We start from the raw sequence: 24,390 nt of genomic DNA on the forward strand, positions 1-24,390 counted from the left end.
TAATTTTGAATTTAACAGCAACAATAGGGAAGAAATATTCATATCCAGGTTGCTGCTCGTATGTTAAGCCAACAGAAGAAGAGAGGTGAAGGGGAAAAATATTTCATTTAGCAAGTTTTCTTGACTGTACCAGGGTAGGAAAGTGGGTAGATTTTTTTTTAATGCATTAATAAATGACTATCCCTCCAAGAAAGTACAAACAAAACGAATAAAATATGTACTGATATGTCAAATGCACACAAACACCATACAGTGAGCGTTAGGGAGAGGGGGTAAAAAATAAGCTTCAGGGTTCTTTAGAAAACATTTCTGTGTGTCATTTCCATGAATATAAGCAATTTTATGTATGCTTCTATGAATGTACACATTATTGTACACTTTTGGGGGTTGGAGAACTGCATCATAAAATTGGGAGAAGTGCAAATTTCAAATGATAGATGTGTTTCAGTTTGTGTGTCATTTTGGGAAGGGTGGATTAGGTAGGTTTGTGTTAAATTGGGAACTGAACCAATTGTTGTTGTTGTTATTTATTGAATGTATATACCACCCTATACTCAGGGGTCTCAGGGTGGTTCACAGAAAAGATCACAACATATATAATCAGAATAACCTAGATTGTTTCCCTCCCAGATTGACTTCCATGCCCTTCTAGATACAAAACACATCTCTTTTCAGCCCCCAATCCAGTCCCAAATTTTGGGACACTTTCAATAAATAGTTTTAAAATGTCATCACATAATAGAATAATATATTATTTGTTGTATCTCTTTCCTATGTAATTCATTAGAAAGAAATCCCCTTTTGAGTCTATTAAGAGCTGCTGCACAAATTGCAAACTGCACCATTGGATTGCTACCAATGGCTTCCCCAAAGCTACTTCATAGGTTATTACTTGGCAAATGTGTGCTATGAATACTTCCTACTACCGGTACTTTCTTGTCAATCCCTTAACACAAAAGGTTCAGCAGGGGAGGGAGGATTTGTTGAGTAAGACCTCCAAACCGACTTTTATTGCACAACCTGAATTTGTTGATACATGGCTGAAACCTGCTTGCAAAAAAGTGATAGTGCCCATAGTGTAGGACTACAGCTCCAATGCATTAACATTGGTGTCTGTAGAAGATGGAGCCAGAGACAGATAATAGTATAGAAAAGTAATATTAATAATTTTATTATTTATATCCTGCCCATCTGTCTGGGTTTCCCCAGCCACTCTGGGTGGCTTATAGCACATAGAAAACTGTAAAACATTTCAATATCAACCTAGCCATTTATAAGCACTGTAATAGTCGCTCAATTTTAATGGATGTAGACACCTCAGTGAACAACCTACTCTAAGAATCTGATCTCATTCTTGTTAATAGCTGCCTACAGAAGTCTGAACTTCAGTATTAAAGGATATGTTGATCAATTGCACATTCACTATCAGCCAATTTTGCAACATCTTCCCTGTTTGTTGCAATTCAATTTATTTGTGTTACCTAATTTCCTGGTTGCCCAATGCTGGCTTCTCAGTAATGTTCTCCTCTCTCCTCTTATCCCATAGCAAGCTCATGTGCAGGTTTATATGGAGACTGAAAACCAAACTAGAATTATACAGTTCCACTTCCAGCCATTCACAAAGCACCCTGGCATGAGGCAGCTGATTTTCTGGACTTTTCTGATTCTCTACTTGCTCAGCCTGTTTGGGAATGCTACCATTGTTCTCATCATCTACACCACACATTCTCTTCACACCCCAATGTACTATTTCTTGGCTAACCTGGCATGTCTGGAAATTGCTTATTCTTGTACCATTGCACCCCTCACTCTGGCCCACGTAGCTTCTGCGAGAAAGGTCTCCATCACCTTGGCTGGCTGTGGAACCCAAATGTTCTTCTTTACCTTCCTGGGAAGCTCTGACTGTGTCCTGCTAGCAATCATGGCATATGACCGCTATGTGGCAATCTGTCACCCGCTCAGATACACTGTCATCATGAACTGGAGTGTGTGTGTGAAAATTGTTGTTGGGACCTTGGTCATGAGTTGCTTCTTTGGCATTCAGCTTTCTGTCTTGATATTGACTTTGCCTTTCTGTGCCAACAAGGAAATCAATAATTTTTTCTGTGATTTCCCTGTTGTCATGAAACTGGCATGTGGCGATACCCATTTCCAGCAAACTGCCCTTTTTATTACCAGTGTTATCATCATCACTATCCCTTTCCTCCTAATCTGTATCTCCTATACCTTCATTGTGGCTGCAGTCTTGAGGATCAGCTCTGCTGCAGGCAGGCAAAGGGCTTTCTCCACCTGTTCCTCCCACTTAATGGTTGTCCTTCTGCAGTTTGGCTGTGGCAGTTTGATATACCTGCGTCCCAGCTCCAGCTACTCACCAGAGGAAGGTCGGGCGGTGTCTGTGGTCTACACCTTTGTCACTCCTGTGCTGAACCCCTTAATCTATAGCATGAGGAACAAAGAGTTAAAGGATGCCCCTATCAGAGCCTTAAAAAGAGCTGTGCCTCCCCAGAAGAAATGACAGTGTTGAATCGCAGGCAGGGAATGGTACACCGTCTACTGCCATCTGTTGTAATGGTATGGTGGAACTGAAACCACAGGAAGGATGCATAGGTAGGCTCTATGTCTAAGCTGCAATTGTGCCTCAAAAGGAATGTTCTTTGCTTGTAGCAGAAGTTGCATTGTGTGGCCAATTGACCTGAATTCGGTATAGGTATTCTTGAAGGAAATGAATCAAATGCCTGATTGAAACCAAGCAGAACAACAGCTACACTAGTGACACTGAGTTCTGTTTTGATGGGCAGGAGAACCTGGACAGGTTTCCAGCCACAGAGAAAACTACTACATTTCATTTAGGGGCCTGAAGATATTGTGAGGTAACAGAAGAAAAATACCCCAAGAAGAGGCTGGAATGATGTCATCAAAGGAGGGTAGCAAATGAGGCAGACATTAACCTCAAACCAGACAAGCCAGAAATGCCTGGTGGGACTCGCATGGGGATTTTGGTCCTCGTATTCATCTGGAGACAAGTTCCACTGATGAATTGGACTGATGTTTATGATTATGATTATGGAGGACTGCCTGCTGGAAGCCTGAGGGCCCTGCTCTGCCTCTCGACACCTGGCTTGGGGCGGGGCCTGACAGGCTTCACAAGGACTCTGGCTGCTGCTCGGCAGAGAGGGCTCCTCTTTTAAATGGTTTTTATTTTTTATCTGTGGCATTTTAAATGGTTGGTTTTTGCTTTTATTGCAACACTGTCAAGGCAGCCAGGCTGAATAGTTGCTGGGGTTAGGGAAGGTGGAGGCAGCCCAGAAGCTGCATCTGAGAGCCCCTGCATCCCCTAAAGGCAGCCAGGCACTCCTCACCTCCTGCATGCAAGCAGGAGTGGAGGCGGGGCTCTCATCGTGTAGCCTCTACTCCACTTCTCTCTTCCTCCACCCCCACCTCTGAAGCCACGGCCCTGCTGGGGCGACGGCTTCACCACCACTGCTCTAGAATAAGATTTTGTATGTATGTATATATTAAATAAATAAACTGAAATATTGGGAAGCAGCATAATTCTGTGGGAGGGTCAGCAACACATTAGTGACCTAGTCATCCACACACTTGGTCTGCTGTGTGGTTTTACTCTGGTGTTTTAATTATTTGATTTGTTTATTGAGGAGTTTTCATTCTTTTCCACAAGTCAGAAGTACATTAGCACAAATGAGCAAAATTCAGCAGGCATGATTCTAAGCCTACATTATAACCAAGCCTCTCCCAAAAGCACTATCACTCTCTAAACCTTTGTTTCCATAGCCATATTCACAACAATGCTCTTTCTAGAAAAGTAATTTATTAAAATTATTCAAATCATTCTGTTTTAAAATAATCTCTTTATATTGTTCCACCTGCGAATTTTATCAAACTTATTTTTGCTGTGACTGAGGACTCCTAATATCCTCATGATATAAAGCTCTTTTTCAACCAATGACTGTCTATTCCCTAATAAGAGGGACTGCTAAAGACTCTCAGTTTGTAGTGCATCATTGTTTAACAATTACAGTTCTTATTTCTGGACTATTTTGCCACATATTTACCTAGCGATCCAAAGTTTCTCAACACATACCCTGCCCCTTATTTCTCTTGGCCTATATAGATCCTTAATACTATATGAAGACCATGTATCATATAATATACAGGAGAAGTTAAACATGATACTGTCTTCTCTTTTTCCCCCTGGATCACATATTCCTCTGAGGGCACCTTTATATAGGGCACCTGGTTTTCTGCTTCCTGCACCTTCTTGTTTGGATTGCCCTGCCTGAGATGTATGAGTTCTATATGTGATGTGGTCTCTTTCATGCAAAATTTTATGACTCCTGAAAATGCACAGAAAATATGGGATCTATCAGGTTCAGAATACACAACAAAACCAGGGAAGGGTTATTGCTATAGTTTCATTATTCTAAAATTTTCCAATAATAATCCAGCAGAAACTTGGTCTTTTGCGAAGGTTGGCATTTAATATTATTGCATAGAAGTATATTTTATAACACCTTAAAATTAAGTGCTTTTACTTGCAACATTTCTCCTTCCAGTGTTACAACCACCATCTGAAGCACATGCACCACAGTATGAAAGCAGCTTGAGACTTGCTGCTCTCTGATCTGAATGAGAGAAAGGAGCACAAATTTCATCTTTCCTAAAATGTAGGAGCCTGGCTTTGTATGAGAATGTGAACTCTTTTGTGACTGGTATTAGACAGGGATGGAGGGCAGTTTGAAGTACTTGTTGAAATGCGAGTGGTGGTGATGGACCACAAATAGTGGCAAAGTTCCCAACCAGGGAATTAAGGGCTAAGAGAGCAGCTCTTTGGCACATCCATCTTGTTTCCTGGTTCTGAAGCTCTTCCTTTAGAAAGCATGCCAAGACCCTTAAGGGAGCGAGAATGAGGAGAGAAATTTTCTTTCCTGAAATGCAGGCATTAGGATTTATGTGAGAGTGTGAACTCTCTTCTGGCTGTTCTTACACAGGAATGGAAGTGTGAAGTACTTGGAGATAAAAAGTAAGACTCTAACTATTAGTATAATCACATGACTTCTCTGAGTGGTGAGAAGTTCTGTGAGGTGCTGTGTTCACCTGGGTTTAGTTGCCTTTGGTAATAATTCACAGGAGAATTATGGTGTTCCATGACATTTCAGTTTATTTATTTAATATATACATATACAGAATCTTAGACCAGAGGCAGATTATTGTTTATTCACACACACACACAAACACACAAATACAGAAATAAGTAAACACAGAATAAGTAAAGAAAATAAGTAAATACCAAAAATAATTACATATATAATACATTTTACAATAAAACAAAAAGGTTGTAAGGATTCATATTATGCTGGAATTTATTGTTCCAGAATGAAAAAGAGACTACCCTTCTACAAATCTATGTGATAGTTTGTTATTTGTTACTCTGAAACATATCAATTTAATCATTGTTTACATCCCAGATTTTCTCAAACCAGTGAGAGACTAAATGAGCTGTGGTCCGCCCCCCCGCCCCCCCCCCGCCCAGCAATACATATTTTTGCGGCCGAATAGTTTGGTGCCACTTCTAAATCTTCCTCCAGAGCTATGTTTTTTCAAATATCCTGGGATTTGAGATTATGTGATGCTGAATTTCCAATCAATTATTAAATTCCATAATTGCCTGCCCCCTTAAAACTGAATTATTGGACAGTCTGCTTGGAAGCAGTTACATCTCTAGAATTTTTTGTGCTTTTGAATAAATCTGATTAAATGTGTGTGGATCCCCACAGAGGCAGTATTAGTATAGTTATGTAAGAAAATGTATAAATACCTCTCTCACCATTTTGCATCAGGTGTGGGGTTCATTAAATGATATGGCCATCTTGACAGACACAGCCTCAGCTTCCACAGCCACCGCCTGTCATGAACCACCATGGACAGGATTGGCAGAAACTGCAGCAGATACATTCTATGCTTAAGATAATATTCTATTCTCTTGTTAAATGTACTGGTTTAAGCAGTTTATATTTGACTTCCTTTAGTAACATTTTATTTTGAAATGCTTAGAGCATTTTTTGTTAACTTTGCTGCATTAGACATTCATTCTGACCTCCTTCGTAATGTTTTATTTTGAAATCTTTCAGATAATGTCTTAGTTTCCTATTAATTATGTTGCTTTGAATGTATATTTTAAACGTGGCTTTCATTGGTAATCTTTTACATTGGATTCTTCTGTCTGATATTTTAATGTGTTGTAAAAGAGATTATTTGAGATTTGAGATTATTTGCTTGAAAATATAAAGCAATATAGAAAGGAAAGGAATTATGATTATGATGACGACAGTAGAATTGCATTGATTCCTCTCTCTTCTTACAGTCTCACATGACACCCTCTACCTATAAGTATTACCATGGGGTGAGATGCTGCATGGGGGTTGTACATTACCTACCTCTGCTGCCTAGCCTGTTGCTATCATCCCCATGGTCTAACTTTAATGAAGACTGCTAGCTGTCAAACTTTTTTGGGGGAAACACTCTTCTTTGAAAGGCTCTCCTCAGTGCCTCTTTCAGTTCCTTGTTTCTCATGCTATAGATCAGGGGGTTCAGTAGGGGAGTGACAAAGGTGTAGAACACAGACACCACTCGACCCTCCTGTGGTGAGTAGCTAGAGTTGGGCCGTAAGTATATGAAACTGCAACAGCCATACTGCAGGAGGACAACCATCAAGTGGGAGGAGCACGTGGAGATAGCTTTTTGCTGGCCTTCAGCAGAACGAATTTGCAAAATGGCCACTGCAATGAAGCCATATGAGATACAGATTAGAAGGAAGGGTATTGTGATGACTACAACACTAACTATGAAAATAGCAGCTTGGTGGATTTGGATGTCACTACAACCCAACTGCAGAATGACTGGTACATCACAAAAGAAGTGATTGATTTCATTTTGGCCACAGAATGGCAAGCGGAAAATAAGGATGGTCAGTTTTAGAGACAACAGAAAGCCCAGTAGCCAGGATACCACGACAAGTGAAGTACATACAGTTTTGTTCATGATGAGCATGTAGCGCAGTGGATGACAAATTGCCACGTATCTATCGTATGCCATGATGGCCAGTAGGACACAGTCAGCTCCTCCCAGGAAAACAAAGAAGAACATTTGGGTTCCACAGCCACTTAAGGAAATGGTGGCACTTTTCCTGGACAGAAGGTTGGCCAAAGCCAATGGAGCAATGGCAGAAGTGTAGCAGATCTCCAGAGCTGCCAGGTTGCCCAAGAAAAAATACATGGGGTTATGGAGAGAGTGGTCGACATGGACAATAAGCACGACAGCAGCGTTCCCACAGAGGCTGAGGACGTAGAGGAGCAGAAAGAGAAGGAAAATGACCAGCTGTGTCTCAAGCAAGGTTGAGAAGGGACGGAAATAGAATTCAGTATGGTTTTCATATCCCATGAAGATGGTAAAGAGGACCTGAAGAGAAAATAAAGATCTGAGTCAATGAGTTACCTTAGCCCAGCAGTGAGGATACGCTCATTCTGCAACCTGGCTTCCCCCCAAAAAAGTGTCTGCACCAACTCTTTTCTGTTCTTAATAAAAGGCTATATAGAGCATTCAGATGGGGAGCATTCCTTCAGCAATCTATTTTATTTTTCCTCAGAGGACTGGACTTCCTGTACTGGTACAATTCATATATTAAATTTGCTTCTCCTTTTGGAGACATTATTGAAATATAAGTATGCTTGGTTAATGTTTTGCACATTATTGTCCAAAAGAGTTATTTGCTCTTGTCAATGAATTGTCAAAATAGTATTTTACTTAAGTTTGCATATCATGGCTGATTTCGAAATACAAATTCAAGTTGGACCAAAACAGAAGATATGTGAAATAATGACTGGAAGACAGTGACATGAGCTACTTACACTTGTATGGTTCTTGGCATCAGCCAATCCATTTTTTGCCATTATAAGTTAGAAGGGGAACTGCAATTGACTTTACATGCTATCTGGAGTGTTGTGCTTCATCTGTGACAAAGGGCCTAGATAGCTCAGTTGGTTAGACCATGGTGCTGATAACACCAAGGTTGCAGGTTCGATCCCTGTATGGACCAGCTGCATATTCCTGCATTGCAGGGGGTTCGACTAGATGATCCTCAGGGTCCCTTCCAACTCTACAGTTCTATGATTCTATGATTCTGGGCCTGAGTAGAAACTGGCTGACTGAACAAAAGGCAAAATTCACACCTGCAGCTCTGCTTCTTGCTATGCTTCATCCACAGCACTGAAGGCAACATGCCATGTGACAAACTGGACTCTTTTTAATTGTTTCCACTTGTGAAATTTACACTTTCCATTGGAAGCTCTGCTCCATCAGTAGATGTGGGTGTTAGTACTCCAAGCTAAATTTAAGGAGTTGCATTTAACCCTCTATCTTTTTATACTTCTCTGAGGAGTACAGTATGATTATTTATCCCACTATAACTGTACAGAGAAACATACAAAGGTAACCATTCAGGTTTATAGCATTCATGTTAGGATAACATTTTTAGGCAAAATGCTCAATTAATAGATAAAGGCAGATAGGCATTTTACATGTAGCCCAGTTGACTGAGTTCAATGGGAAATGTGTACTGGGTTGGAACCTTGGCTCAAGTAATTTTGAGGCACATTAGATATGACTGCAAAGCACCAATGTACTCTAACAAAGTATCTCCAGACAATTCTGTTCATGGCATCTAGTGCTCATCTAAGCTGGAATGGGGAGTCTTCTGGATCTGATAATGTGGCCGTTCCAATGGAGTATGCATCTGATTGTAGGGGAAGTAGATCACATTTTTAAAGAATAAAATAAAGTGGCCACACCTATTCAGAAAAGCACTGGATGTGAAATCCATCTGGATTCATTTGTCAAGTTTAGGACATGTTAAGGATCTTATTCAATCAAAACCCTGAAAGTCGATGAACAGGAACTGATGGCTGAAAGCACCTGATCCATTTAATGTGTTTATGGTTAAATCATGGTTCAGAAGAAAATTAAATTTAAAAAACAAATTGCAGTTATCTGAAGAATGAACACGTATCTGCTTTTCCATTTATTAGAAACAATCCCAACAGTATTTTGGCTATGATCTGGAAAAATCTGAAGCTTCTTCTCCCTTTTCTTTTTCACTGCACATAGTCTGGTTTTGTACATGCCATACAATTCAACCCCATTCCCCATGTCCCAGAAAAAAGAATCCTTGGGACTGTACATTTTACCCATCACAGGGGTACAATTCCAAGCACCCTTAAACTGCAGTTCCTAGCATGGTGGGGGATATGCTATAAATGCCATTTACATGTATGATGTCTATGCAACCTATGCATTTTGATTCTAGAGTCTGGAATCTCATACACCAAGGATGGAAAAAAGAGAATGCATGGTGAATAGAAAACATGTTGAATAGAGAATGAAAGGCTTATGAAGTAGGCAAGTGAACAGAATCCACATCCACAGAAATGACTTACTTGGATATTCCTGCTGCTGGACTGCCAAGGGAAATCTGAAGGCATTTGCTGTTGCTCTTCAACTAGAAAGGGAAATGCGAGTGGTGGGGATGGACCACGAATAGTGGCGAAGTTCACAACTGCTCCTTTCACAATGAATAGTGGCAAAGTTCACAAGCAGGGAAGGAAGGGCTAAGAGAGCAGCTCTTTGGCTCATCCATCTGGTTTCCTGGTTCTGAAGCTCTTCTTTTCGAAAGCATGCCAAGACCCTTAAGGGAGGAGAGAAATTTTCTTTCCTGAAGTGCAGACATTAGGCTTTATATGAGAGAGTGAACTCTCTTGTGGCTGCTCTTACAAAGGAACAGAAGGAAGTGTGAAGTACTTGATGATAAAAAAAGTAAGACTCTAACTATTGGTATACTCACATGACTTCTCTGAGTGGTGAGAAGTTCTGGGAGGTGCAGTGTTCACCTGGGTTTAGATGCCTTTGGTAATAATTCACAGGAGAATTATCCCGCTTCAAGACATTTCAATTTATTTAATATATACATACATACAGAATCTTCTTCTTGTTGTTGTTTAGTCATTTAGTCGTGTCCGACTCTTCATGACCCCATGGACCAAAGCACATCGGGCACTTCTGTCTTCCACTGCCTCCCGCAGTTTGGTCAGACTCATGTTTGTAGCTTCAAAGACACTATCCAACCATCTCTTCCTCTGTCGTCCCCTTCTCCTTGTGCCCTCCATCTTTCCCAACACCAGGGTATTTTCCAGGGAGTCTCTTCTCATGAGGTGGCCAAAGTATTGGAGCCTCAGCTTCACGATCTGTCCTTCCAGTGAGCACTCAGGGCTGATTTCCTTAAGAATGGAGAGGTTTGTTCTTCTTGCAGTCCATGGGACTCTCAAGAGTCTCCTCAAGCACCATAATTCAAAAGAATCAATTCTTCGGCAATCAGCCTTCTTTATGGTCCACCTCTCACTTCCATACATCACTACTGGGAAAGCCATAGCTTTTACTATACTATACAGTATTTTTACTTTACTTTTACTTTACTATAAAGCTTTTACTTTGCTATACAGAATCTTAGAGGCAGATTATTGTTTATTCACACACACACACACACACACTACAGAAATAGGTAAACAAAATAAGTAAATACCAAAAATAATTACATATATGATACATTTTACAATAAAGCAAAAAGGTTGTAAGGATTCATATTATGCTGGAATTTATTGTTCCAGAATGAAAAAGAGACTATCCTTCTACAAATCTATGTGATAGTTTGTTATTTGTTACTCTGAAACATATCAATTTAATCATTGTTTACATCCCAGATTTTCTCAAACCAGTGAGAGACTAAATGAGCTGTGGTCCGCCCCCCCGCCCCCCCTCCGCCCAGCAATACATATTTTTGTGGCCATATAGTTTGGTGCCACTTCTAAATCTTCCTCCAGAGCTATGTTTTTTCAAATATCCTAGTAAGAGGCATTTGAAATTATGTGATGTTGAATTTCCAATCAATTATTAAATTCCATAATTGCCTGCCCCCTTAAAACTGAACTATTGGACAGTCTGCTTGGAAGCAGTTACATCTCTAGAATTTTTTGTGCTTTTGAATAAATCTGATTAAATGTGTGTGGATCCCCACAGAGGCAGTATTAGTATAGTTATGTAAGAAAATGTATAAATACCTCTCTCACCATTTTGCATTAGGTGTGGGGTTCATTAAATGATATGGCCATCTTGACAGACACAGCCTCAGCTTCCACAGCCACCGCCTGTCATGAACCACCATGGACAGGATTGGCAGAAACTGCAGCAGAGACATTCTATGCTTAAGATAATAATCTATTCTCTTGTTAATTGTACTGGTTTAAGCAGTTTATATTTGACTTCCTTTAGTAACATTTTATTTTGAAATGCTTAGGGCATTTTTTGTTAACTTTGCTGCATTAGACATTCATTCTGACCTCCTTTGTAATGTTTTATTTTGAAATCTTTAAGATAATGTCTTAGTTTCCTGTTAATTATGTTGCTTTCAATGTATATTTTATATGTGGCTTTCATTGGTAATCTTTCATATTGGATTCTTCTGTCTGATATTTTAATGTGTTGTAAACCTCTTTGAGATTATTTGCTTGAAAATATAAAGCAATATAGAAAGGAAAGGAATTATGATTATGATGACGACAGTAGAATTGCAATGATTCCTCTCTCTTCTTACAGTCTCACATGACACCCTCTACCTATAGGTATTACCATGGGGCGAGATGCTGCATGGGGGTTGTACATTACCTACCTCTGCTGCCTAGCCTGTTGCTATCATCCCCATGGTCTAACCTTAATGAAGACCCCTAGCTGTCAAACCTTTTGGGGGGAAAACACTCTTCTTCGAAAGGCTCTCCTCAGTGCCTCTTTCAGTTCCTTGTTTCTCATGCTATAGATCAGAGGGTTCAGTAGGGGAGTGACAAAGGTGTAGAACACAGACACCACTCGACCCTCCTGTGGTGAGTAGCTAGAGTTGGGCCGTAAGTATATGAAACTGCAACAGCCGTACTGCAGGAGGACAACCATCAAGTGGGAGGAGCATGTGGAGAAGGCTTTTTGCTGGCCTTCAGCAGAACGAATTTGCAAAATGGCCACCGCAATGAAGATATATGAGATACAGATTAGAAGGAGGGGTATGGTGAGGACTACAACACTAACTATGAAGAGAACAGCTTGGTGAATGTGGGTGTCACTACAGGCCAACTGCAGAATAACTGGGACATCACAAAAGAAGTGATTGATTTCATTTTGGCCACAGAATGGCAAGCGGAAAATAAGGATTGTCAGCTGTAGAGACAACAGAAATCCCAGCAGCCAGGATGCCGCTACGAGGGAAGTACATACTGTTTTGTTCATGATGAGCATGTAGCGCAGCGGATGGCAAATTGCCACGTATCTATCGTATGCCATGATGGCCAGTAGGACACAGTCAGCTCCTCCCAGGAAGGCAAAGAAGAACATTTGGGTTCCACAGCCACTTAAGGAAATGGTGGCACTTTTCCTGGACAGAAGGTTGGCCAAAGCCAATGGAGCAATGGCAGAAGAGTAGCAGATCTCCAGAGCTGCCAGGTTGCCCAAGAAAAAATACATGGGGTTATGGAGAGAGTGGTCAACATGGACAATAAGCACGACAGCAGCGTTCCCACAGAGGCTGAGGACGTAGAGGAGCAGAAAGAGAAGGAAAATGACCAGCTGTGTCTCAAGCAAGGTTGAGAAGGGCCGGAATTGGAATTCAGTATGGTTTTCATATCCCATGAAGATGGTAAAGAGGACCTGAAGGGAAAATAAAGATCTCAGTCAATGAGTTACCTTGGCTCAGCAGTGAGGATACGCTCATTCTGCAACCTGGCTTCCTAAAAGAAAGTGTCTGCACCAACTCTTTTCTGTTCTTATTACAAGGTTATATGGAGCATTCAGATGGGGAGCATTCCTTCAGCAATCTGTTTTATTTTTCCTCAGAGGACTGGACTTCCTGTACTGGTACAATTCATATATTAAATTTGCTTCTCCTTTTGGAGACATTATTCAAATATAAGTATGCTTGGTTAATGTTTTGCACATTATTGTCCAAAAGAGTCATTTGCTCTTGTCAATGAAATGTCCAAATAGTATTTTACTTAAGTGTGCATATCATGGCTGATTTCAAAATACAAATTCAAGTTGGACCAAAACAGAAGATATGTGTAATAATGACTGGAAGACAGTGACATGAACTACTTACATCTGTATGGTTCTTGGCATCAGCCAATCCATTTTTTGCCATTATAAGTTAGAAGGGGAACTGCAATTGACTTTACATGCTATCTGGAGTGTTGTGCTTCATCTGTGTGTGCTTCTTGCTATGCTTCATCCACAGCAATGAAGGCAACATGCCATGTGACAAACTGGACTCTTTTTAATTGTTTCCACTTGTGAAATTTACACTTTCCATTGGAAGTTCTGCTCCATCAGTAGATGTGGGTTTTTCTACTCCAAGCTAAATTTATGGAGTTGAATTTAACCCTCTATCTTTTTAACCTTCTCTGAGGAGTACAGTACAATTGTTTATTCCACTATAACTATACAGACAAACATACAAAGTTAACCATTCAGGTTCATAGCATTCATGCTAAGATAAAATTTTTAGGCAAAATGCCCAATTAATGGATAAAGGCAGATAGGCATTTTACATGTAGCCCAGTTGACCAAGTTCAATGGGAAATGTGTACTGGGTTGGAACCTTGGCTCAAGTAATTCTGAAGCACATTAGATGTGACAGCAAAGCACCAATGTACTCTTAAGAAAATATCTCCAGACTATTCTGTTCATGGCATCTAGTGCTCATCTAAGCTGGAATGGGGAGTTTTCTGGCTCTGATAATGTGGCCGTTCCAATGGAGTATGCATCTGATTGTAGGGGAAGTAGATCACATTTTTAAAAAATAAAATAAAGTGGCCAAACCTATTCAGAAAAGCACTGGATGTGAAATCCACATGGATTCATTTGTCAAGTTTAGGATATATTAAGGATCTTATTCAATCAAAATATTGAAAGTCAATAAACAAGAACTGATGGCTGAAAGCACCTGCTCCATTTAATGTGTTTATGATTGACTTACTGACATATTGATTCATTGATTGATTGATTGATTGAATCTTTATGTGCATCAGCCACAAGCCATAGCAATAAAAAAAAAAAAACGTAGTATACAGAGGATAAAGGTAAAAAGTCAATTATATAAAATACATTTTGGGGGTTTGGATCAATAGTCAAATACCGGATCTTATTCTAATTGCCCCAACTAAAAACCTTGCAACCTTTGCTGTCATCTACTCATCTTGATCTGCCAAAAAAAGAGGACACTGTAACAGTGGTTGGACGACCCAGAATGTACAATAATAGAGGGGTGATAACCTTACTCCTCAAATCTTTATAAAGTGTGCAAGCCAGAAGGACATGGACCACCAATTCAGTACTGCCATCTGAATGTGTTTATGGTTAAATCATGGTTCACAATGAAAAGAAATCTAGAAAACAAATTGCAGTTAGCTGAAAAATGAACAGGTATCTGCTTTTCCATTTATTAGGAACAATTCCAACAGTATTTTGGCTATGATCTGAAAAAACCTGAAGCTTCTTCTCCCTTTTCTTTTTCACTGCACAGTCTGGTTTTGTACATGCCATACAATTCAACCCCATTCCCCATGTCCCAGAAAAAAGAATCCTTGGGACTGTACATTTTACCCATCACAGGGGTACAATTCCAAGCACCCTTAAACTGCAGTTCCTAGCATGGTGGGGGATATGCTATAAATGCCATTTACATGTATGATGTCTATGAAACCTATGCATTTTGATTCTAGAGTCTGGAATCTCATACACTAAGGATGAAAAAAAGGAGAATGCATGCTGAATAGAAGACATGCTGAATAGAGAATGAAAGGCTTATGAAGTAGGCAAGTGAACAGAATCCACATCCACAGAAATGACTTACTTGAATACTCCTGCTGCTGGACTGCCAAGGGAAATCTGAAGGCATTTGCTGTTGCTCTTCAACTAGAAAGGGAAATGCGAGTGGTGGCGATGGATCACGAATAGTGGCAAAGTTCACAACTGCTCCTTTCACAATGAATAGTGGCAAAGTTCACAAGCAGGGAAGGAAGGGCTAAGAGAGCAGCTCTTTGGCTCATCCATCTTGTTTCCTGGTTCTGAAGCTCTTCTTTTCGAAAGCATGCCAAGACCCTTAAGGGAGGAGAGAAATTTTCTTTCCTGAAGTGCAGACATTAGGCTTTATATGAGAGAGTGAACTCTCTTGTGGCTGCTCTTACAAAGGAACAGAAGGAAGTGTGAAGTACTTGATGATAAAAAAAAGTAAGACTCTAACTATTGGTATACTCACATGACTTCTCTGAGTGGCGAGAAGTTCTGGGAGGTGCAGTGTTCACCTGGGTTTAGATGCCTTTGGTAATAATTCACAGGAGAATTATCCCGCTTCAAGACATTTCAATTTATTTAATATATACATAGATACAGAATCTTAGAGGCAGATTATTGTTTATTCACACACACACACTACAGAAATAAGTAAACAAAATAAGTAAATACCAAAAATAATTACATATATGATACATTTTACAATAAAGCAAAAAGGTTGTAAGGATTCATATTATGCTGGAATTTATTGTTCCAGAATGAAAAAGAGACTATCCTTCTACAAATCTATGTGATAGTTTGTTATTTGTTACTCTGAAACATATCAATTTAATCATTGTTTACATCCCAGATTTTCTCAAACCAGTGAGAGACTAAATGAGCTGTGGTCCGCCCCCCCGCCCCCCCTCCGCCCAGCAATACATATTTTTGTGGCCATATAGTTTGGTGCCACTTCTAAATCTTCCTCCAGAGCTATGTTTTTTCAAATATCCTAGTAAGAGGCATTTGAGATTATGTGATGTTGAATTTCCAATCAATTATTAAATTCCATAATTGCCTGCCCCCTTAAAACTGAATTATTGGACAGTCTGCTTGGAAGCAGTTACATCTCTAGAATTTTTTGTGCTTTTGAATAAATCTGATTAAATGTGTGTGGATCCCCACAGAGGCAGTATTAGTATAGTTATGTAAGAAAATGTATAAATACCTCTCTCACCATTTTGCATCAGGTGTGGGGTTCATTAAATGATATGGCCATCTTGACAGACACAGCCTCAGCTTCCACTGCCACCGCCTGTCATGACCCACCACAGACAGGATTGGCAGAAACTGCAGCAGATACATTCTATGCTTAAGATAATATTCTATTCTCTTGTTAAATGTACTGGTTTAAGTGGTTTATATTTTACTTCCTTTAGTAACATTTTATTTTGAAATGCTTAGGGCATTTTTTGTTAACTTTGCTGCATTAGACATTCATTCTGACCTCCTTTGTAATGTTTTATTTTGAAATCTTTAAGATAATGTCTTAGTTTCCTGTTAATTATGTTGCTTTCAATGTATATTTTATACGTGGCTTTCATTGGTAATCTTTTATACTGGATTGGTTCTGTCTGATATTTTAATGTGTTGTAAACCTCTTTGAGATTATTTGCTTGAAAATATAAAGCAATATAGAAAGGAAAGGAATGATGATACTGATGACGACTGTAGAATTGCATGGAGTTCCTCTCCCTTGTTACAAACTTGCGTGACACCCCCTACCTATAGGTATTACCATGGGCAGTGTTTTTTTTCTGGGAGGACACAGTGGTCCGCATACCAGTAAACATTTTTGGAATCTAAGTTTGGCCTTGTTGAAGGGCAGTATTTCAATATGAGTAGGAAAATGAGAGTACCCCTAAACATTTTTTTTTAGAAAAAAAAAAGCACTGACCATGGGGCCAGATGCTGCATGGGGGTTGCCATTGCTGGATTTATGTATAAGCTAAACAAGGTATAGCTTAGGGCACCACTCTTTTGGGGGCCCCCAAAAAAATTAAAGGAAAAAACAACTGGATGTACATTTCCAAAATATAAGATAAAAAACAAAGAAAATAAAACCTACATACAGCAACAATGTTTTGTTTTGTGTTGTGTTGTGTTGTGTTGTGTAGGTCCATAAATTACCATTTAGCATATATTCAGCACAAAAAACAGCAACAATTTGTTGTTGACAAAGGACAGCTGGACAACAAAAGGCCCCATTACCTTCAGTAGCTATGGGGCCTCATCAAGCCTAAATCTGGCCCTGGGGGTTGTACATTACCTACCTCTGCTGCCTAGCCTGTTGCTTTCATCCCCATGGTCTAACTTTGAAGAAGACTGCTAGCTGTCAAACTCTTTTGGGGGAAAACACTCTTCTTCGAAAGGCTCTCCTCAGTGCCTCTTTCAGTTCCTTGTTTCTCATGCTATAGATCAGAGGGTTCAGTAGGGGAGTGACAAAGGTGTAGACCACAGACACCACTCGACCCTCCTGTGGTGAGTAGCTAGAGTTGGGCCGTAAGTATATGAAACTGCAACAGCCGTACTGCAGGAGGACAACCATCAAGTGGGAGGAGCATGTGGAGAAAGCTTTTTGCTGGCCTTCAGCAGAACGAATTTGCAAAATGGCCACTGCAATGAAGCCATATGAGATACAGATTAGAAGGAAGGGTATTGTGATGACTACAACACTAACTATGAAGAGAACAGCTTGGTGAATGTGGGTGTCACTACAAGCCAACTGCAGAATGACTGGGATATCACAAAAGAAGTGATTGATTTCATTTTGGCCACAGAATGGCAAGCGGAAAATAAGGATTGTCAGCTGTAGAGATAACAGAAATCCCAGCAGCCAGGATGCCGCTACGAGGGAAGTACATACTGTTTTGTTCATGATGAGCATGTAGCGCAGTGGATGGCAAATTGCCACGTATCTATCATATGCCATGATGGCCAGTAGGACACAGTCAGCTCCTCCCAAGAAGACAAAGAAGAACATTTGGGTCCCACAGCCACTTAAGGAAATGGTGGCACTTTTCCTGGACAGAAGGTTGGCCAAAGCCAGTGGAGCAATGGCAGAAGAGTAGCAGATCTCCAGAGCTGCCAGGTTGCCCAAGAAAAAATACATGGGGTTATGGAAAGAGTGGTCGACATGGACAATAAGCACGACAGCAGCGTTCCCACAGAGGCTGAGGACGTAGAGGAGCAGAAAGAGAAAGAAAATGACCAGCTGTGTCTCAAGCAAGGTTGAGAAGGGCCGGAAATAGAATTCAGTATGGTTTTCATATCCCATGAAGATGGTAAAGAGGACCTGAAGGGAAAATAAAGATCTCAGTCAATGAGTTACCTTGGCTCAGCAGTGAGGATACGCTCATTCTGCAACCTGGCTTCCTAAAAGAAAGTGTCTGCACCAACTCTTTTCTGTTCTTATTACAAGGTTATATGGAGCATTCAGATGGGGAGCATTCCTTCAGCAATCTGTTTTATTTTTCCTCAGAGGACTGGACTTCCTGTACTGGTACAATTCATATATTAAATTTGCTTCTCCTTTTGGAGACATTATTCAAATATAAGTATGCTTGGTTAATGTTTTGCACATTATTGTCCAAAAGAGTCATTTGCTCTTGTCAATGAAATGTCCAAATAGTATTTTACTTAAGTGTGCATATCATGGCTGATTTCAAAATACAAATTCAAGTTGGACCAAAACAGAAGATATGTGAAATAATGACTGGAAGACAGTGACATGAGCTACTTACACTTGTATGGTTCTTGGCATCAGCCAATCCATTTTTTGCCATTATAAGTTAGAAGGGGAACTGCAATTGACTTTACATGCTATCTGGAGTGTTGTGATTCATCTGTGTGTGCTTCTTGCTATGCTTCATCCACAGCACTGAAGGCAACATGCCATGTGACAAACTGGACTCTTTTAAATTGTTTCCACTTGTGAAATTTACACTTTCCATTGGAAGCTCTGCTCCATCAGTAGATGTGGGTGTTAGTACTCCATGCTAAATTTAAGGAGTTGCATTTAACCCTGTATCTTTTTATTCTTATCTGAGGAGTGCAGTGCAATTATTTATCCCACTATAACTATACAAACATACAAAGATAACCATTCAGGTTCGTAGCATTCATGCTAGGATGAAAAGTTTAGGCAAAATGCCCAGTTAGTGGATAAAGGCAGATAAGCACTTTACATGTAGCCCAATTGACCGAGTTCAATGGGAAATGTGTACTGGGTTGGAACCTTGGCTCAAGCAATTTTGAGGCACATTAGATGTGACAGCAAAGCACCAATGTACTCTAAGAAAATATTTTCAGACTATTCTGTTCATGGCATCTAGTGCTCATCTAAGCTGGAATGGGGAGTTTTCTGGCTCTGATAATGTGGCCGTTCCAATGGAGTATGCATCTGATTGTAGGGGAAGTAGATCACATTTTAAAAAATAAAAGAAAGTAGCCAAACCTATTCAGAAAACCACTGGATGTGAAATCCACCTGGATTCATTTGTCAAGTTTAGGATATGTTAAGGATCAAATCAAAACATCAAAACATTGAAAGTCAATGAAAACATTGAAAGTCAATGAAAAGGAACAGATGGGTGAAAGCACCTGCTCCATTTAATATGTTTATGACTGATAGATGATAGATAGATAGATGATAGATAGATGATAGATAGATAGATGATAGATAGATGATAGATAGATATAGATGATAGACAGATTGATTGAATCTTTATTTGAATCAGCCACCAGCCATAGCAATAAAACAAACAAAATGTCGTATACAGAGGATACAGGTAAAAAGTCAATTATATAAAATACATTTTGAGGTTTGGATCAATAGTCAAATACCGGATCTTATTCTAATTGCCCCAGCTAAAAACCTTGCAACCTTTGCTGTCATCTACTCATCTTGATCTGCCAAAAGAAACTACACTGTGACAGTGGTTGGACAACCCAGAATGTACAATAATAGAGGGGTGATAACCTCTCCTCAAATCTTTATAAAGTGTGCAAGCCAGAAGGACATGGACCACCAATTCAGTACTGCCATCTGAATGAGTTGATGGTTAAATGATGGTTCACAAGGAAAAGAAATTTAGAAAACAAATTGCAGTTAGCTGAAGAATGAACAGGTATCTGCTTTTCCATTTATTCAGAACAACCTCAACAGTATTTTGGCTATGATCAGGAAAAATCTGAAGCTTCTTCTCCATTTTCTTTTTCACTGCACATAGTCTGGTTTTGTACACACCATACATTTCAACCACATTCCCCATGTCCCAGAAAAAAGAATCCTTGGAACTGTACATTTTACCCATCCATCACACAGGTACAATTCACAGCACCCTTAAACTGCAGTTCCTAAGATGGCGGGGAACATGCTATAAATGCCCTTTACATGTATGATGTCTATGCAACCTATGCATTTTGATTCTAGAGTCTGGAATCTCATACACCAATGATGGAAAAAAGAGAATGCATGCTGCATAGAAAACATGCTGAATAGAGAATGAAAGGCTTATGAAGTAGGCAAATGAACAGAATCCACATCCACAGAAATGACTTACTTGAATACTCCTGCTGCTGGACTGCCAAGAGAAATCTGAAGGCATTTGCTGTTGCTCTTCAACTAGAGAGGGAAATGCGAGTGGTGGCGATGGACCACGAATAGTGGCGAAGTTCACAACTGCTCCTTTCACAATGAATAGTGGCAAGTTCACAAGCAGGGAAGGAAGGGCTAAGAGAGCAGCACTTTGGCTCATCCATCTTGTTTCCTGGTTCTGAAGCTTTTCCTTTCGAAAGCATGCCAAGACTTAAGCGAGCGAGAGTGAGGAGGGAAACTTTCTTTCCTGAAGTGCAGGCATTAGGCTTTATATGAGAGTGTGAACTCTCTTGTGGTTGCTCTTACAAAGGAACAGAAGGAAGTGTGAAGTACTTGATGATAAAAAAGTAAGACTCTAACTATTGGTATACTCACATGACTTCTCTGAGTGGCGAGAAGTTCTGGGAGGTGCAGTGGTGACCTGGGTTTAGATACCTTTGGGGGAAAGCCATAGGAGGCTTATAGCATTTCATAATATTTACAAATATACAGGTTGAGGATAGGTATCTTGCCAGGCCACTTAAATATTACAAGAGTTTACTGCTCCACATAAGATCTCTGTAGAGGCAACCAGTGCTCCAATAATCCTCTTAATTGGAGCCCAAACTCAGCTCCATCTGTCTCCTTGCCCATATTTGTCTCAATCCCATTTGAAATCTGTGGTCTCTAATTTTTTTCATGAATACAAAACTTGGTTCTGTCATCAGTGTGAGAAGATTAAGGCATGTCCCCCTTCAGATATATCCTACCCACAGAGCCAGTAATCAAAGGGTTTGGCAACTTTGCCACATACTAATACATTTTATTTTTTTTTTGTTATTCTCTCCCCTACAGAGCCAGTGTGGTGTAGTGGTTAAGAGCGGTAGACTTGTAATCTGGTGAACTGGGTTTGTGTCCCCGCTCTTCCACATGCAGCTGCGGGGTGGCCTTGGGCTAGTCACACTTCTCTGAAGTCTCTCAGCCTCACTCACCTCACAGAGTGTTTGTTGTGGGGGAGGAAGGGAAAAGCAGATTATTAGTAAAGCAGGATATCAAATCCAAACTCCTCTCCTCTCCTCTTCCTCTATTGATCTCCTTGTGCCCAAATTTCCAGTCTTTTAGAACAATATCGACAAACATATGTCACATTTCCTGGGCTAAAGAACAGCATACAGAATAGTTTACAATAAACATGGAAAGAATCAGGATTTATTCTAGGCTTCACAAGAAAGGAGATTCTGACTAAAGATTAGGAATCGCTTTCTGACAATCTCTCGTTCACTGGAGATTTAAAGTAGAGGTTGGACAGCTGTTTATCAGGGACATTTGAGTTGTGATTCCTGCATCACTGGGGGTTGGGCTAGGTGGCCCTTTGGATTCCTCCAAACTGTACAGTTCTATTATTCTCTCTCCCCCCCCCCCCGCATTGTGCAAGAAGCCAGCACACTGCTCACCCCTGAACCTAAGAGGAGGAAGAAGGAAGAGACAGGAAGAAAAACTAACAAAGAAATACAGAAACACAGGAAATGAAAAAGACAGTGAGGGAGAAGGATGTGTCTTGGAAACAATGGGAGAGTAAGGGGAAGAAATCATTTCCCTTCCTTAACCTAAATTTGGGTACCGAGATTCCCCCACAAAGCATTAACTATAAAGCTGAGGCCATATTCCAAATTATTTTTGTGACTAGGATTTCCCCTCAGTTACAAAATGGCTATTATCCCTGAAAATATATTGAATATTTTATTCGCTTTTATGGTCTACTCATGGTTACTGGAGATTTTCACAAAATTACTGCTCAAGAACTGTGTATTGGTTACCTCTAACTCATGCATTCTAACTCTGTCTAGAATAAGGTCCAGGACACACTTATTAAAACAATATATTGATTAAGATCAATACATCTGCCTGTCCTTCCCTTTGTCTGGGGATCTTGTGCATCTGAGCCTAGCTAGGTCAGTCTGTTGGACATAGCAGAAGGAATCGTCTCAGCCAAGGATTCTCTCTGAGATGCTGCCTTCTCTTGAACTGAACTTTCCAGAAGTCTAGTCCTGGAACTTGAGTCTTCTTCAAGGCGTAGTTCTCCAGGATAAAGTGAAGGACAAAACTAATACCAGAAAACAGGAATGAATCTCCAGGAATCCTGGGAACTGTAGTATGACACAGCAAAGGTCTGTCCTATGCCATGGCTGTTGTTATAATTGAGAAAACGAGAAAGAACTAAGGCCAAAGTTCTAGTGAAGGGCTGAGCAGGAAACTGTCATTTGATAACCGTAGCTGCTGGAGACAATTTTTAGACCATAGGCTGCTGGTCACTAACACCACTTTGCCCTTTTTTCCAGCGAATTGAAAGAGCTTTGAAGGAAGAGCTTTTGCTTGATGCACACATCCTTGCTTCAGGCATTTTGTAAACTTGGGCCATTTGACCAAGCCACACCCTCTGACATCAGAGGTGAGGCAGGTGAAGATACAGCTGAACCAAAGGGGTTTGCAGGCTCCACCCATCAGCTGATTGGCAGCTCCTGCAAACACCCAACTATCATCTGGTTATCAGGATTTGCAAAGTGCCACGTGCAATGCTGTGCAAGCACCAATGATCAGCCCATCGTTAGGGCTTGCAGAGTATGCAAATCAGCTAATTGCTGGGACTTGCAGAGCATCAGCTGATCTGCAGTGCCTGCAAACTCCCTTTGGCTCAGCCGTCTCTTTACCTGCCCTGCACCTAGGGACTGTGATGATAATCCATCACCTTTCTTCTTTATCCTTCACTGCCCTCTAGTGGTGCGTTTATTTTATTTTTATCCCGCTACCATGTCAATATTGAACTGTTGGCAGAAAAAAACCCTTATGAATGAGAGAGAGAGAGAGAGAGAGAGAGAGAGAGAGAGATCATCTAGCCACATCCTATGCTTGTGGAGACTTATAGCCATATTTAAAACTGTTACATTCCATAATAAAAATATCAAGAAAATAAAAACTAAATGTTTAATGGGTCCTGGTGCTCAAGGTGACTTACATTATATTTAAAATAGCAACATCCCATATTGAATGCACACATACAAAATAAAACTTAAAATGTTTGGGGCATTTTGGTGTGTGGAAAAGAAAGAAAGAAAGAAAGAAAGAAAGAAAGAAAGAAAGAAAGAAATTCCAGAGGGGCCATCTGGTTAGGCAGCAATAGATTGTAATGGATTGCTCTGAAGTCATTTCAGCACGGGGGGGGGGGGGTCACCCCAACACCACGTGCCCACCACTGTGTTCTGTCCTGTATTTTGCTAGAATAACTGTACAGTGGTACCTCAGGTTACATACGCTTCAGGTTACAGACTCCACTAACCCAGAAATAGTGATTCAGGTTAATAACTTTGCTTCAGGATAAGAACAGAAATTGCGCTCCAGCGGCACGGCAGCAGCAGGAGGCCCCATTAGCTAAAGTGGTGCTTCAGGTTAAGAACAGATCTCTGGAACGAATTAAGTACTTAACCCAAGGTACCACTGTATACTGGAGGGAGGCGGGATCCAGATCAGGACCCTAGTATGGGGGTTGGAGGCTTTAATTCTTTCACCCTCCTGCGGCTCCAATCTGCATCTATGTGCAGCAAAGGCATACCTGCAACTTGCATTACAGGAAAAGTTCCCATTCATTTCAGCGGCAATGAATTGGCCTTGTCTAGGATGCTGACATGGGGGTAGTGTGCTTTGTGCTCTCAAATCATGTGAGTCTGGATTTTGCCACTCGTGCTCTCTGGACAAGATAGATCACATACATTTCTTACAGATTGTGCTAAATACAGCACAGAGATTCGTTTTAAAAAGAGGTCTTC

The 24,390-nt window shown here is 40.4% G+C and overlaps 4 protein-coding genes across 4 annotated transcripts; 1 reads left to right on the forward strand and 3 right to left on the reverse strand.

The window, feature by feature from the left end:
- Positions 1 to 1,567: 1,567 nt before the first annotated feature.
- LOC310839413 (olfactory receptor 10V1-like) lies at positions 1,568 to 2,515 on the forward strand (the record flags this gene model as incomplete). The annotated part of the gene is made up of 1 exon (XM_083728022.1): positions 1,568 to 2,515. The coding sequence occupies one exon, from the start codon at positions 1,568 to 1,570 to the stop codon at positions 2,513 to 2,515; it is 948 nt and encodes a 315-aa protein (XP_083584148.1).
- A 3,995-nt stretch (positions 2,516 to 6,510) lies between these two features.
- On the reverse strand, positions 6,511 to 9,544 carry LOC310852238 (olfactory receptor 10V1-like; the record flags this gene model as incomplete). Its single annotated transcript, XM_083755372.1, has 2 exons — positions 9,510 to 9,544; positions 6,511 to 7,476 (listed from the first exon to the last, which is right to left on the reverse strand). Exon 2 carries the CDS (start codon positions 7,456 to 7,458, stop codon positions 6,511 to 6,513), a length of 948 nt encoding a protein of 315 aa, XP_083611498.1. The 5' UTR covers positions 7,459 to 7,476; positions 9,510 to 9,544.
- Positions 9,545 to 11,853: 2,309 nt separating this feature from the next.
- On the reverse strand, positions 11,854 to 12,795 carry LOC310852240 (olfactory receptor 10V1-like; the record flags this gene model as incomplete). Its single annotated transcript, XM_083755379.1, has 1 exon — positions 11,854 to 12,795. The coding sequence occupies one exon, from the start codon at positions 12,793 to 12,795 to the stop codon at positions 11,854 to 11,856; it is 942 nt and encodes a 313-aa protein (XP_083611505.1).
- Positions 12,796 to 17,326: 4,531 nt separating this feature from the next.
- LOC310852245 (olfactory receptor 10V1-like) lies at positions 17,327 to 18,268 on the reverse strand (the record flags this gene model as incomplete). Its single annotated transcript, XM_083755395.1, has 1 exon — positions 17,327 to 18,268. The coding sequence occupies one exon, from the start codon at positions 18,266 to 18,268 to the stop codon at positions 17,327 to 17,329; it is 942 nt and encodes a 313-aa protein (XP_083611521.1).
- Positions 18,269 to 24,390: the final 6,122 nt, after the last annotated feature.

This window comes from Podarcis gaigeae (genome assembly GCF_964106915.1).
Source record: "Podarcis gaigeae genome assembly, chromosome: 1".
Taxonomy (NCBI): Eukaryota; Metazoa; Chordata; class Lepidosauria; order Squamata; family Lacertidae; genus Podarcis; species Podarcis gaigeae.